At 45.4% G+C, this 14654-nt stretch overlaps 1 protein-coding gene across 1 annotated transcript in view; it reads left to right on the forward strand.

The window, feature by feature from the left end:
• The first annotated feature begins 3897 nt into the window (after positions 1-3897).
• Positions 3898-14654, forward strand: part of PSMD8 (proteasome 26S subunit, non-ATPase 8) — a 79312-nt gene continuing 68555 nt past the window's right edge. Inside the window, exon 1 of the mRNA XM_069207483.1 lies at positions 3898-4108. Coding sequence (XP_069063584.1) covers positions 3977-4108 — 132 coding nt within the window. The 5' untranslated portion in view covers positions 3898-3976. The remainder of the gene's footprint in view (positions 4109-14654) is intronic.

Here is a 14654-nt window from a genome sequence, read left to right on the forward strand (position 1 = left end):
GAGTGAGTTAAGAGTGATTACAGACATCATTGACTAAGGCAGTTCTACTGTTGTTCTGTCCTATACATCTAATCCAAGTGCATTTGAAAGCCCTTTATTATTTTATTTGTAGCAGTATCCAATATCTAGTTAACTGGGAAACATTGCCCCCACTCTATGAAATAGCCTTCAAAAATTAAAAGTATTCCAGAATTCTATCCTTACTTATCAATATGCATCCAGGATAAGTCAGCTATTTTGTCATTTCTGCTTGAGTACATCACAATCCCTGGAATGTAGGCTTACCTCAGTGTCTGGTACTAATTAAACTTGTATTAAACAGCCCTCTACGCCCCAGCCTCAAACTTTCCTTTACCTGCTCAATGCTCCTGTGAACTTAGAGGCAATGTCTATGCCATTTTGCAAAGGAGGTGGGGAGGAGACAATAAGGGTACACCCCCTTCGTTCAGAACATTGTATTGGAGTGGCATTGGGTAAGAATGGGATCCGCAAGTAGTACACATAGTGCATTACAGGTCAGTCTACCCGGTTGAAGCCCGTGCCCTCTGTTTCCGTAAGGAATTTCCATTCCTTATCATGGAAGGGGTGTGCTAAGTCTGTCTCCCATCTTTCCTGCAGGGGGACGGCGATATACAAAGCTTTGAATAGCCACTTAATCAAATGTCTCCCTGACCAAATGTCATACAGTGTCCTTATTAGGGAATGTGTCTTGGGTTCTTCTGGCGTATAAACTGTAATAGATTGGCTTGTTAGAAATTGGGTATCTAGAAGTTGAATTTGGGCTATAAACTCCCTAATGGAGAGGAAGTGACCTTCTATGAGAAGATACCCCAAGGTCGAGGATCCACTCTCATCTAATTGTCTCAGCCTTGTCATAAAGAGCACCCCAGCTGGGGTGAGAAAGCCACACAGGGGAATGTTGGGTGCCTATGGTGTTGTAATCTTGGTCAGGCTGAGCGCCATGCGCCAGTACCACAGCGTGTTTTGCAACAATAGGGGTAGTCGCTTGCTGTGGTGCAGTCTCCCTGACAGAAGGAGCGATTGAAGTTCTCCACTTTCTAGTCGCAACTGTATAATTTATCTCTTGGAAGGTGTATTCCCGCTAACCAGTACGAATACAAAGCCACTCCTCAATAAACTTTGGATTACCTACTTCTTTGCCTTCTGGAAGGCCCACCACATGTATGTTATTTCAACGTGTTCCGCCTTCAGAATCTTCTGGGTGGTCATGTAGCTGCTGGATTCAAAGCTGGAGGTCTGCCAGGCTGTGCGAATTCCCGGTGTGCTGGGGACCAGCTCGGACAGGGTGCCCTCTGCAGTGCGCACTTTGTCTGCCAGCTTTTTATGATCATCTCTCAAGATGCCGAGGTCCGAGGCAATAGAGTCAATGCGGTGATCAATAGCTGCCCCAGACTCACAGATTTCTTGCAGAATCAAGCCGGTGAGCCGAATTGGTGGGAGGAACACAGTCCCCAGTGGCTGAACTATTGCTCCATTCCTGGGAGGCCCTAGGGTCTGCTGAGAAGGATGAGGTGGGGGCCGCCATTTTGCGACACATCGTTCTCATGACCCTTCCCCCCTTTACCAAGTGGCCTGACAGCGCCTTCCGACAGCTGGGTCCCCTCCGATTCTCGCCGTGCCTTTCATCCCAGTGTCCTACTTCAAGGCGGCTGGTGCGGATTAGACTGTAGAATCCAGATTGGCGATGTGTTGCAGCAGTGCCCAATCGATGTCCCTGCTATGTGTCAGACTCTCTCTTCATTTAAATCGGGGGGAGGGGAGACCAACCAGTCGCCTCACCCCACCGCTTAATGAGTATCAGTTGCAGGCCTTTCGTCTTCCTTTAACATTACTATTGCCCCCTTTCTCACGATCAGGCCCCTCTGCAGTCCCCAGTCACACGAGGCTCCGCTTTGGTGCAGCACGACGCTGAGGGGCACCAGCACCCTTACAGAGCCCTCGGTCAGAAGTCTGATTGCTCTCGGAGGCAGCGTCACCTTTTCCTGGTATTATCACGAGGGTGCTCCTCAACCCCGGTCCTAGTGATTGCCCCCCCCCCGTCCACCTCCTCCAGTGCTGCCTCGTATTCCAAAGGGTTTGATGTGGGCCCCGTTATCCCCTCACCGTCAGGGGGGAAGAGGAGGGTCCGCGGGTGTAGCCGGGCGGCTTTGGATTCGACGGGCCCCAGGGATTACTAGGTATTGTAGGCTCTCCCCTCCGCGGTGATACACCTCGGCTCAGGGCCCGACCTCGTCCCAGCACTCACCATAGCGTTGCAGAGTTGCCCTGGTCACATCTGAGGGGGGTCACCGCTGTAGCTGCTGTGCGCACCTCCGCAAGAGCCAGACGTAATTCGCCGGAGTCAGTTGGACAACGGAAGGGCCGGGCGTGGTCGTATCCCAAACCGCTGCCCCGGCTCACGTAGGTTGCACTGCTCACATCCGCAGTCGATCAGATTCCAAGCGTCAGGGGCTGGATAAAAGGGACCCGAAGGCTCTCCTCGATCCTTTCTGGTCACCTCTATCAGCTCCAGCTGAGCAGGGCGAATTTCTTGGCCCGGTCTACAGGATAACTCAGGACTTCCGGGTGGGTCGAGCAGCTCAGCTAGTCCACGTCGTCATGTTTAGCGCCTGGCCACATCCCCTGATGGGCAACGTTGGAGAGTGGTAGTGAGGGTATTTGTGGAAAGGGAGGGTGAAAAAGAAAGTCACACTAGGCACCACAAATACTAAAGTTGGCCCTGATCTAAATATATCTTTCTGTCTTAGACAGTGAAAGATTCTAAAGCTATTTATCTCAAAAGGGAAGCCTTAGCCTATTTACCTCTTTCAGTTAACACTTATGGGGATATTTACGAGCTCTTTGTGCCACCGCTGCATCACTTTTTTGGATGGAACAACAGCACAAACTACCACATCATATATATAAGGCACCACAAAGTCAGTCTGCGTAGCTTTGAATGGCTTCACAGATGTGGAGTAAGGCAAAGCAGCGCAAATCGCTGCTTTGATTGACTCTGCGCTAGGGAGCATAGCTGCCAAGTTTCCCTGATCCAGGTGTGATATGCTACTCCAGTCCAGATTTTTTTGCCTAAGAATTCTGGGACTTGTAGTCCTGTTTTATAATAGAATAAACAATACTACAAGTCCCAATATTCTAAGGAAAAAAATGGACTGGAGCAGTACATCACACAAGGATCTGAGAAACTTGGCAGGACTGAGAGAGGCATTCCATGGGTGTTGTGGCAGGTGTTCTCATGCAACACCCATTGATTTTGTCTCATCCCCAGATTTGCAAGACACAACGGCGGAGCAACAAGGATAAATAACTTTATTTTTCCTTGTTTTTTTTAGAAAGAGAAAAAGCCCTCCCAGGATTGTTTTGTGCAGGAAGTTGTCCCTTCCTGCACAAAAACAACCATGCATGTAACACAGACACCCTTGGCCTATTGTGCGCCACCCCGGGGGGGGGAAGGACGTATGCTATAAATACGGCTCATTCCTGCCCTTCCGCTTTGACACATGGCGGCGTAACAAAACGTACTTCTTGACCTGCCCTGCCCCGCCCCAATCGCCATATATATGCCTCTTAGTACTCTTTGTCTGTATTTTAACTCTATTAGACTAATCTAAGTTCAGTGTGGCGCGGTCAGCCATCTTGGCACAGGAATAGTTAGTTCTATTGCTAAATATACGCGGCGAAATTCTCGCATTTCTTCGCAATTTTGAATGAAATAACAAATTCGTCCCCTCTGGCCCTGACATGGAATTGCTGACCATGTAGAAACAGCTGTACTTCGCGGCTCATACGATTTACAAGCAAGTTCGTTTCCGTGAGCTTCCATGCCCGCCGGTGACTGTGACGTCACGACGCTGTCTGCTGTAGTCTTCCGTGTAGCCGAAAAACGGCCACTTGTCGTAAAGTGTCGCGCACTCGTCGCCGTCGGTGCTTTGCCGATTCATTGTATGCCGGCTTAATGGCTGTTAACGGCGGAGAAGGCAATGTTGGTCTGCAGAAGGCTGGGCTCATGTATGAGCGGTTGCGGGCTGAGTGGAGCCGCCAGAGTCCCGACTTGCGGGAATGTGGAGAGAGTTTGGGGAAGCTAAAGGTATGTTATAAGACCTCGAGGGTTGCTTGAGGGATCACGAAGAAAAGTTCCTCGTCCATGCACTGTCTGTGGCTAAGGGCATGAAGGCTTAAGGGATAATGGAATGGGATTGGTGGAAAAGCTGTTTGGGTAATATAACACAGGGATATTGGTGTGATATGGTGGACTTGACTATGGGCACCGGAGGCTGCTTTAATGATGCCTAGGTCCCTGGAAGAGCATGGAAAGCACAGTGGCTGTATTGCAGATCTCTGTATCAGGACACCTGGTTTAAATTCCTAATGTGTATACGACCGAATTGTGTGTTCTGGACACATTACCTTCTCATCTTGCGCGCCACCTAACCTGAGTACCTTTATAACTTCAGAGGACTCAACTTCAAAGTGATTGGAAAAACTGATTTTGCTAGGTCTGGTCGATGTATTTGTCCCTGAAAGTGTACAATTTAAAAGTTTCAGTTTCATCCCCAGATTTTCGCATATCCATTGTGGGTCGGGTCCTCTTCTCTGACAACTGTTTTTTTTTTAATACTGGCCTGTTTTCCGTATAAGGCTGCCTGACAGGCATTTTCTCAACAGCCACTTTTTCAGCCTGGTGGATTGTAAACAAGCACTGCAGCTCTCCTGCGCAGTAGACAGAGCCTGAAGGAGTGGGCACTGAAGCCATTCTGTCTCTCCTTGCCGTACACTGATGGCTAACACTAGAAATGGGCTAGCCAACAAATTAGCAGAGTGTGGAGCCCTTTCTAGGTTCTTGGAGCCAAGCTTTTAAAAAAATAATAATGTAAATCCTACAAAAAATATGATCATATCTCTTTAAAATTCAATAAAGTGTATTCCTTTAACGTGGAAGCTATGACATTAATACGTCACATTAGAGCACTGCACTGCACTGAAAAGTACTTATTAAAAGTGATAGTTTTTAAACTTGAACCGTTAGCGAACTAGGAGGCAAGACAGTTGCGGTGTAAGCTCTGTCTATGGCCCAGGTTATTATACCTCAACATTATATTCTGTTAAGTCAATCCCAGTAGGTTTCTGTACAACTAGTGTTCTGAATTCACATATTTGAAAGTCCTTTTATGCACAATAACAAAGAAACAGGAGCTTTGGTGAAATAAAATATTCACCTAAGATCACACAATTTAAGCGGGGAAGCTGCGATTTATCCTAGTTTTCTGGTTTCACTTTGTACGACTCAGCTAGTAAATGGGTATCTATTTGCCTTTTGTAATTTTAAGGCTTTGTTTTTACCTCTTTGTACATTTTCCTGCAGGCTTTTTAATAACACAAGCTCGACCCAAAGGTAATGGAGCTCTTTACAGGAACACGAGTTGCATAACAAAAGGTTACAGTCTTTGTAGGCACATGGAAATTAGTACTTTTTGACCAGAATGACAGGGTGTTTAGCCAATACCCAGACTCTAAACTGGTTTCTCCGTTCCAAAGTCGGCAGCTTTGGCCATAAAACCATCCTGGGTAAAGGGAGCATGGCAAGCAAAAGTCACTTGAAAGCTTGGCTTGAGGTTCCAAGAGGACCTCGAGCTGATTCAGCGTTAGGCTTCAGGCTCAAGCTTGGCTCAAGCTCTGTGATTATGATCTTGACACAGGTGCTGCTTGCTATTATTGGTGACTTGAGCACAACACACCAAGTTGACATGTCAGAGTATGGCATAAGACAGCACATTGAACAGTAACTGAGGGGGCATTAATGGCTATTGCCCACCCACTGTTCTACCTCTTTGGAAGGAAACTTTAGCCCCCTTTGGGACACAGACATAGCTGTTCCTGAATAGGGAAGCCAAGAGCGTGAGGGACCCTCTTACCTGCATTCTGGCTGTTTGTGCTGGGTGTGGACTACAAGCCCCAGCACCCATCTGTGTCTTCAGGAGGAGTCACAGGACACTCCTGAAGTGCTGGAAAGCATGCAGGCACGGCACGCAGCACTGTTACTTACATTCTGGCTGTTTGTTCTCGGTGGACTACAAGTTCCAGCACATATCTATGATCTCAGGAGGAAGGGTAGGGCACGCCTTAAGAGCATAGACACTGCAGTGCCAGGGTGTTCCCTGATGAAGGCTAATCCAAGAGCGGGTCTGTCTTTGCCTGGAGGTGGTTGGGGTGGGCTGGGTCACCACTTTGTCATCTCCTACAAGGTTTGGCTAGTAGGTTGTTTCTATAACCTCCTCTTTGATGTTAGCTGTGGTTTTCTTGTGGTTCTATTTTGGGCCCTTAAAATGGGGAAGCAAAAGGTGGTCGACGTTCTCTCTAAACCTGCTAATTCTGTTCTTGGATCCACTCTAGATGGCTTTTTGCTGAGGCAGTTGGTGTCATAAATAAGGAGATTGAGTAGGCGAAACATCTCCTGTTGCTCTTTACCTCTTTCAATTTTGTGAAACAGTTTGGAAGCTATAAACGAAGCAGCTATTGATTTGAGTCCTGATGTGGATATCAAACTGGGAAGGTAGACCCTTCAGACGGCTCACATAGTTCCTTAGAGCAATCCCCTACTAAGTGGTCTAGGTGGTGCGGGGGATCCCAAGACCATCAACATGGAGTTAAAGCAAGGGACAAAGTGGGCAAAAGGAAGAGAGATGAAGGTGGGTCAGATCCTAAGATGCCATGTTTGTCAACCTATTCTATCTCTCTGGGGGGGTGTTATTAAAGAAAGGGATAAATCCACAGATGGCAGGAAGTGTAATATAACAAAATCTTCGACCTAATGAATAGTAAACTCGAACCCATTTGGGTCTGTCTGGGGAAAATTGAGCGCAAACGAACTCTGCTGAGCTCCTCCTCGTTTGTTTGTTCAGTGGACGGCAGCTGCTCCACCTGTTTTCTTCTGCGGGATATGTGAATTCTAGTTCTCTGCCCTTCTCATCAGAGCCCTGCCTAGCATGGCAATATCACATTTGAGAGGGTTGAGGAACAACCAAGGAGGGAAAGCTGTAAGAGCACAGGAAAGCCTGGAGAGGAGGGGTGGTGAAAGAGGCTCTGGGTTGGTGAACACAGCCTCTACCCACATGGGAAATCCCTTCCCACAGCTCCTACTGGAGTGCACCCCATATGTGATGGTTTTGGGTAATGTTCCAGTTCTCGAACCATTTTCAATAGACAACTACTTTGCTTTAAAAAACAAAGTAACTTACTGGCTATGGAAAAGTACTGGGTGGTCTTACAGTTTTGCGAACACGATTTTAATGGTCAGAAGGTCACCCTGGTTTGAGCCTGGGTCAATGGAAGTGTGCAGGGACTGCGTAATTATTTATTTTAAGTTACCCAATACGGTCAACTCCTTATTGAGGTTCTTCTGTAAACGGCATCAAGCTCCCGGCCCCATTCAGGTCTTTCCTTTAGGGTATTTCTGTAGGCTGAGGTGCTCTCTGCAAGACTTGGGAAAGTAAAGGAACTTCACCAGAGGGCTGATAAACACTCCTACAACGTGGGGGTATGAACTCCTTTGAAGCCCTAGCATCTCTAGATGATTTGAGCTGACTTTGTACTAACTTGAGTTTAGGCTTACAGAGCTGTCAAAGTACTGTTTCAAGGGAGTGTGAGAAAACGGTCCTTGGTGCAGGAGGGGCCGCCGGAAAGGGGTTCTACAATGGCTCCTGCTGGCTATGAGTCTTTAGGGAGTTGGAGAGGACTAAGACTAGTGTCCTGGAATATTGCTGCTGTTCATACTAAACTTTCAAACAAGGACTGGGTTTCAGCTGGTAAATATGCAGGCATTGTTTTATTGCAAGAGACATGGGCGATGGAGGACTTGAGCTTCAATGTTTCTTTGTACCTTATGCAGGGCTGCTATTCATCTTTTTCTGGTAGAGCTAAGGCGGTATTAGCTATGTTGTGCTCTTTAAAAATAACAAACCTTTCAATTAGAAAATTTAGTCTAGGCTGATCAGTTGGTATAATTACAGATCCCATTTTTATAAATGTAATTTTAGTTAACTTGTATAACAATATCTTTGAAGTGTGACCACTCTAATTGATGATATGGAGAGTTACCTAGTGAGCTTTTTGGCTGGTTACAACAAGGAGACACTAATAGTCTGGGCAGGGATTTCTACATGAGGTTGTTCGGTAAAAGCAATTCCTCTTGTGGTTTGGAGGTTCTGGGTTGGGGTGGGGAGTTTCATACTCCCTTTGGTGAGGCCCTGAACAGGCTAATGGCTAGTAGACCCCTATTTTTTTTTTCTCAAGATTATAAGGTACGAGTTCCTTTCTGGTCATCTTATAGCAGGGCATCAAATGGAAGTGAATTTTTTTTCCCCTCATTTCTTTCTCATTCTGTTCCAGGATTTATCTAATCTAATATTGGATTACAATGTATCAGTTTACTGTATTAGCGATCATAATCATCTTGCCCTGGTTTTGGACCTTCATCTAAAGGGGGATAAGGGAGAGTTGGAGAATCTGGCGCTCTTACATTCATGTAATAAGGGTATCCGGATTAAATGGGACAGAGTGGATAGGGAGGCCTTCTTATACAAGGTTGTGAGGGAGAATAGTGAAGCTCTCTCAGCACTGACATCGGTGGGGAAGTCAATATTTATAAAATAAAGTGTTTTGCTCTAGCTTCATATGGAGCAGGTGTCTGGGGCGGGCATAAGGGTGTTGGTCCGCTACAGAGGGTTGAGGATATATTTTTTCGAATACTTCTTGTAGTCCCCCAATATGCCCTCTCATGTGTGTCACTCGGAGGTGGGCCTGTGTTACTGGAGGATAAGATCAAGCTGGAACACTTATTACTCTAGTCAGAATCTGGGGTAATACGGGTGCTCATCTCTCAAAAAATGTCCTGGAAGATTGCTTATCCGAGGATAGTGCCCTGGCGATATCTTGGATAAATTACATCAAAAGGGTTTTTATAGACCTAGGTTTCCCAGAGTTGTTTTTTAATCCGAGGAGTATCAAGAATAAGGTAATGTCTCAGGTGAAGGGGTATTCAGGGACAGTCAGGGTAGTTTTTACCAGGCAATATTGATAGACTTTGCTGCAGCGTCAACTCCAATTTCTTTAAACCCTTTTTGAGCTGCAAATGTTATTTGTCATAAATTTTTACCATGAATTTTAGGTTTTATTTTAAAAGGTTCCGTTTTAATGTATTCCATTTATCAGTGGCATTTCCGAGGAAGGCTGATGGGAGTGCGTCTTTGCCAAGCTGCCCTTTTGACAGTTCCTCCATGCAAAGCACCATACACTTTACTCTTTTTTCATTTATATTCCTATCCTTGGAAGCATTTTCTGACCCCAATTTATATTTGTCCAAGATCAGATCCCATAGAGAAACGTTAACCATTTTGCAAAAATTGTGTAATTTAGACCTGTGTGTTGGTATGGTGAATTATGTATGTTGTGCCCTGAAAATCAGAAACAGGAGCGTCTCCAGAGTATCTTGAAGGCTGCGCATGGATGCTGATTGGATGGACTGACTGCTCTGTTTTCCCAGTGTTTCATGGTAACCTGGTAAATTAAGTTTTTGATTATGTTGTGTTAACATAATGACTGCTGGTAATAAAAAGTTAAGAAAGAACAGCCCAGTACTCGCCTCCGGTCCCGACATAGAATCTTTTTTACTTTGTGCTTTTATGGCTTTTTTCATCTGCATTAAGATTATGTGACTGACTGACTGAGGAAGTTCACAGGATTTGGGAACTCTAACTCAGCAAAGGATCAACTCACTGAGCTCATGTGAGTGCTGTGTGGTAAGCTTGGGCAAAGCAAAGCTTGGAAAAAGTGGGGGTTGCCTGAAATTCCCAGGAGAGTAGATCCTTGGAATGTTGAGATTGGGGCAAAGAAAGATATTAGGAGCAAGATGCATGGGTAGTTGAAATGAACATATAGGTTGAATTATGTTGAGCATAAGCAGGGGTGTGGAATAATTAAAATATTTAATTGTCGATGGAACAGGTTGCTCCTGAAAACTTCTTGTCCTGTAAAAAAAAAAAATCTACTTGTCCCTTTGGTGCCATGTAGTGCGTCGACAAATTATGGCAGCAATCTCATTATGTAAGACGTCTGATAATAGCCTCTCTGATTTTGCCAGGGCTACTACTGTAATAGGGCCTGAATACTCTCATTTTCTATCCCTACTGTAGCAATTTCCTTATTTTGGCACCTTTCCACGGATCTAAATACTGGAGGAAGCAGTAAGCAATAGTTCCAGGGCTGGAATAACTGAGTCTGCAAATCTACTAACCTGCAAGTTTTAAGGATTTTTACCATCTTTTGCCAAAATGAGAAAGGTAGAAAGGTTGAAAATTGACTCCTGACAATGGCAGAAGTAGAAGTTCTTCCAGGGTGGGGAAAAAGTGGTTAGAAGGAACGTGAACTTGTAAACCCTCAATATATCTACACATGCATATTTGCTAATGCTAAAATACAGTTCACAAATATTTCCTGCAAGTACAATTTCCTGGTCTTCTTCTGTAAGTTCTTGTGAATTCATCAAAGCCACTAATTCAAAGACAAATACCATGGGTGCATTTTTGTGACTTTCTTTAAGAATTGTGTTTTCCGTTAACAAAGACATTTTGTTTTTATAAACTTCTGCTTCTCTCTGTATCTATCAGCTGGCTTTACTGTGAGTGATCGCATTCTGCTCTTCCATAAGGAGCATTCGGGCACACAAAGTAGTTTTGTTCAGTGCCAGAAACTAGACTGGCACCCAGTGGGTAACAAAACTGGAGGGGGCTCCCCTGCAAAGAACTGGAGGCTCCTCCCTCCAGATTCACTCATAGTAGGTACTGTGCTGGGGGGGCCCACTGGAGGGAGGCTGCGGGCCTTTTCTTTCGCCACTGGTGGCAATGTGTGCTTTTTGACACCAAAAACTTTTTTTTCCTTTTTGCCAGTGTTTGTTACAAAGGTGTGGGCCTGACAGCTCCCCCAACAGTAAAGTGATACACAAAACCATGTCAAAACAAAACACTCATTGACGAAACCAAAAGACTCACAAAACATGTCGAATCGGTTGGCTTTGCCAGTGCTTGTTTATTTTCATGCTTCCCATAATCTTGTTGAACACGGCTACACTAATTTTCCTTTAGGAATATTTTTGGGAAATACTAGCATGCATCAATACATTTTACTAAATGACGCTTCAAAGTAATAGCACCTAAACTCATTTTTTCCCTACTTGCATTTTTTTTCTGAACATTTTATTTTGTCCTTTTTAGTAATCCAGAATTTCACGTCTCCACCAACATTCTCTGGGAAGGAAAAAATCAGCCTTGATCTGGGAGGAATAAGCCTCTCCTCCTTGTCCTTAATAGAATTGAAACTTTCCGTCACAATAGCTAGAAATTTTATATTCTACGTCAGGACCGGAGGCCAGGATTATGCTTGTTTAAAGCTTATTCACCACTAAGCTAGAGATATCCTCCACCAGTTTAAAATAGAATGTCTTAAAAGTAGACTCTGATGACTAATCAGCCGCATTCACTATGTGTTTGAGGCGGAGGCGAGCCCTCAACGAAAAGGCTTTGGATTCTATAGCACTTCTTGCTGAACGTGCTCTAAACCCTAATGTGTCAATACCTGCCTCTTGAATGACATATTTAACTGTGGTGGGGAAGAGATCTCCTTGAACAGTTTGCGTAAATCTGTCAAAAGCTCTGCTCCCCTCCCCCTCTCCAAAACCAGGCAAGATTCCTCCATCAAAGTTTCAAATGCTTTATTTAAGACATCGAACCATAGACAATTTTGGGACATCCACAAACATCAGACATGAAACCACCCTTGAATTACATTGTGTTCATCTTGTAATATGGAAATTAACCACTTCAGTGATGAAAATCTTACCTGTAATATCCAGGGTCTGGATTTCTGACACCCTCTTGCAAGAGATCAAACACAGCAACGTGGCAAATTTAGCTGATGACTGCTTCATAAACAGATTCTTATTGCTCTGCCATTTCAGAACCAGATGAAGGACTGAGTTAACATCCCACATGATGGGGTACGTGGGTGAGAAGTGGGTATCAGCAATGTCATTCCCTTCAGCAATTTCCTTACTGATGGATGCTCCCCCCACTGGAAAATCCTCTGTCGGAAGGTGGCCTGCCAAAATAGCTGAACGGAAAGGTTTGACTGACCTGCAAACCATACAGTCACTCGTTAGAGAAGACAAAAATTCCCTAAAGAAACCGCTCCTAATGAGACAGGATCAGCACAAACCAGCACACCCGTCTGCCCCAGGCAGACCAGTATCTCTTAATGATGCCATGTGCCCAGGCTTTGGACAAAATGTCCTAAGCTACTTCCGAAAGTCCCCTGACTTTCCATCTGTATTCCTTCACGCCATGAGGGGGAGACTTCCCTCTAGCACCAGACGATGAGGATCCCCGCCGAATGTCTCGTCTCCTGGGAAGATGAATTGGAAAATCTCAAGAAAGTTCTTCATCACAGGAAACCAGATTTCCCAAAAGATATTCTGCCATCACCTATATGTTGTGCTCCAGACAGTAGTTTCGAAAACCTTTTGACAGAATCGCAAGCATCTTTGATCTAGGAACACCCCCCGCCCCTAGGAAATTGATATACCAAACTGCAGAACTGTTGTACATCTTCAGCAACACAAGTCAACTCACTGTCCTGTGCCAAACATCGGACCGCAAAGGGGCCTGCCAGGAGCTCTAGGCAGTTGATATGTACAGATTGCTCTTCAGATGAACACTTTCCTCCTGTGGACACACCACTGCAGCTGGCTTCCCAGACGGACTTGCTGATATCAGACTTGATCACAATTTCCGGCCTGGAACCAAAAATGTCTCCTGTTTCAGGCCTCCATGTGGGTCAACCACAACTGCATCTCCTCTTTGGCCTCCTTCGATATCAGAAACATTGCTGAATAAGATGTGCCTTTCCGAAGATACCTTTGCAGCACCTTGTAGGGAATAGGGTCCGGGAAGATGACCTGAATGGAGAATGCCAACAGCCCCACCTGATGAACTAGTTGTCTGTGTTAAGTGTGACCTGGCAATTGTTTTCCTGATTTTGTGACAAACCTTCACCATCTTCTTGGCAGGAAGACTAAGAGTTGAGTCCTGGGAATTGACTACAAAGCCCCAAAAAGTTGTTTGTTGTGCCTGTACCAACCGGGATTCCTTTTTGTTGGTCACTAGTCCCAGAGACTCTAATAAGTCCTCTGTCATTTGGAGATATGCATACAGCATACATGGACACTGATCCATCAGCAGAAGAGCGTCTAAGTCAACTCCACATAAACGGATGGCTCTGGCGTGGATGGACTCCACCACCGGCCTGAGTACCTTGGTAATACACCAAGGGGTGGAAGACAGGCCGAAGGGAAAGGTCTGAAACTCGAACCCCAAAGAAGGTGCAGAAACCTGTGATGCGTCTGAAAGTTGGGAATCGTTAGATAGGCATCCTTTAGGTCCAAACTGACCAGCCAATCTCCTTGACGCAGAAGGTCTCTCAGACCTCCTTCTCTTTTGTCAACAATGAAGATGTTGCTGCCAAATCTAGATTGATTAAGAGCTGAAGACCCAGTCGCCCCTTTTCTCAACAGTCTTTCAGCTCTTGATCTATGAATCAGTAAAGACCAATGGATGGGGAAGACAGCCTTGCAAAGGAATCATCCCAGTATCCACACCTTCCTAATTCCAGTCAAAAACCTTAGATTGTATGAAGGAGCCATGCGTTGGACGCGACCTTCCCCAGTTCCCTGCAAGAACAGAGAGTCCTTACCTTGGGCAGATCCTTGGACACGTTCATAACCATCTTCTTGGCCCTTACGGAACCCCTGGAATCATTGGGAGGGGTAAATATTGCCAAACCTTGTAGTGTCATATTCTTTCCGCTTGCAGGTCTTTTTGGGAGTCGTTGGAATTTAAGCAGCCGTACGAGCGCCCCCTCCCACGTCGGACAAAAATCTTGGCAGAAAAGAGCTTTTTTGTGGATGCCTGAGCCTTATCTAAAGAATTGAAGGTTTCTGCAAACTTGCCTAGTTCCTTTTATAAAACACACACACACACACACACACCCCCACACCAGAAGGGCCTTCTTCTGACACTGCCAGGTCTTCTACCTTTGGATCAACCTTGATCAAAATAGAATGCCATCTTTCTGCAGCAAGTGTGCAATTTGCATTGCCTAACAATATGACTGCTCTGTGGGCCCAACACGACAAACTCCAGAGATATGAGCTCGCCTAAGTGCTTGGCTTCCTGAGCCATATCCAAGATCCAATAACGTATCTCCACAAGCCCGCCATTTGCTCATAAGAAAGCCACATTTTTTTTTTTTTGGTGCTTGAAAGCGTCCTTATTGATGCCCTGATCTGCAGGGCGCTTGGATGTCTGCTGTGGGACTTTGTTATGCTGCGCCTTAGCCAGCTTCTCAGTTTTTTTGATCTAGGGACGCCAAGGCCAGAGATGCAGCCTGCTGTATGGATTCATGAATTCCCTTGCAAAACTGTTTATCAAAACGGCAGGAAGAAAACAGCCTCTTTCTCCACATAATCACAATCTCTCTCCTGCATGGTTGACTGCTTAAGGAGCCTAGGAAGCCTGGCTAATAGGCGG

The sequence above is a fragment of the Pleurodeles waltl genome, chromosome 9, assembly GCF_031143425.1.
Source record: "Pleurodeles waltl isolate 20211129_DDA chromosome 9, aPleWal1.hap1.20221129, whole genome shotgun sequence".
Classification (NCBI taxonomy): Eukaryota; Metazoa; Chordata; class Amphibia; order Caudata; family Salamandridae; genus Pleurodeles; species Pleurodeles waltl.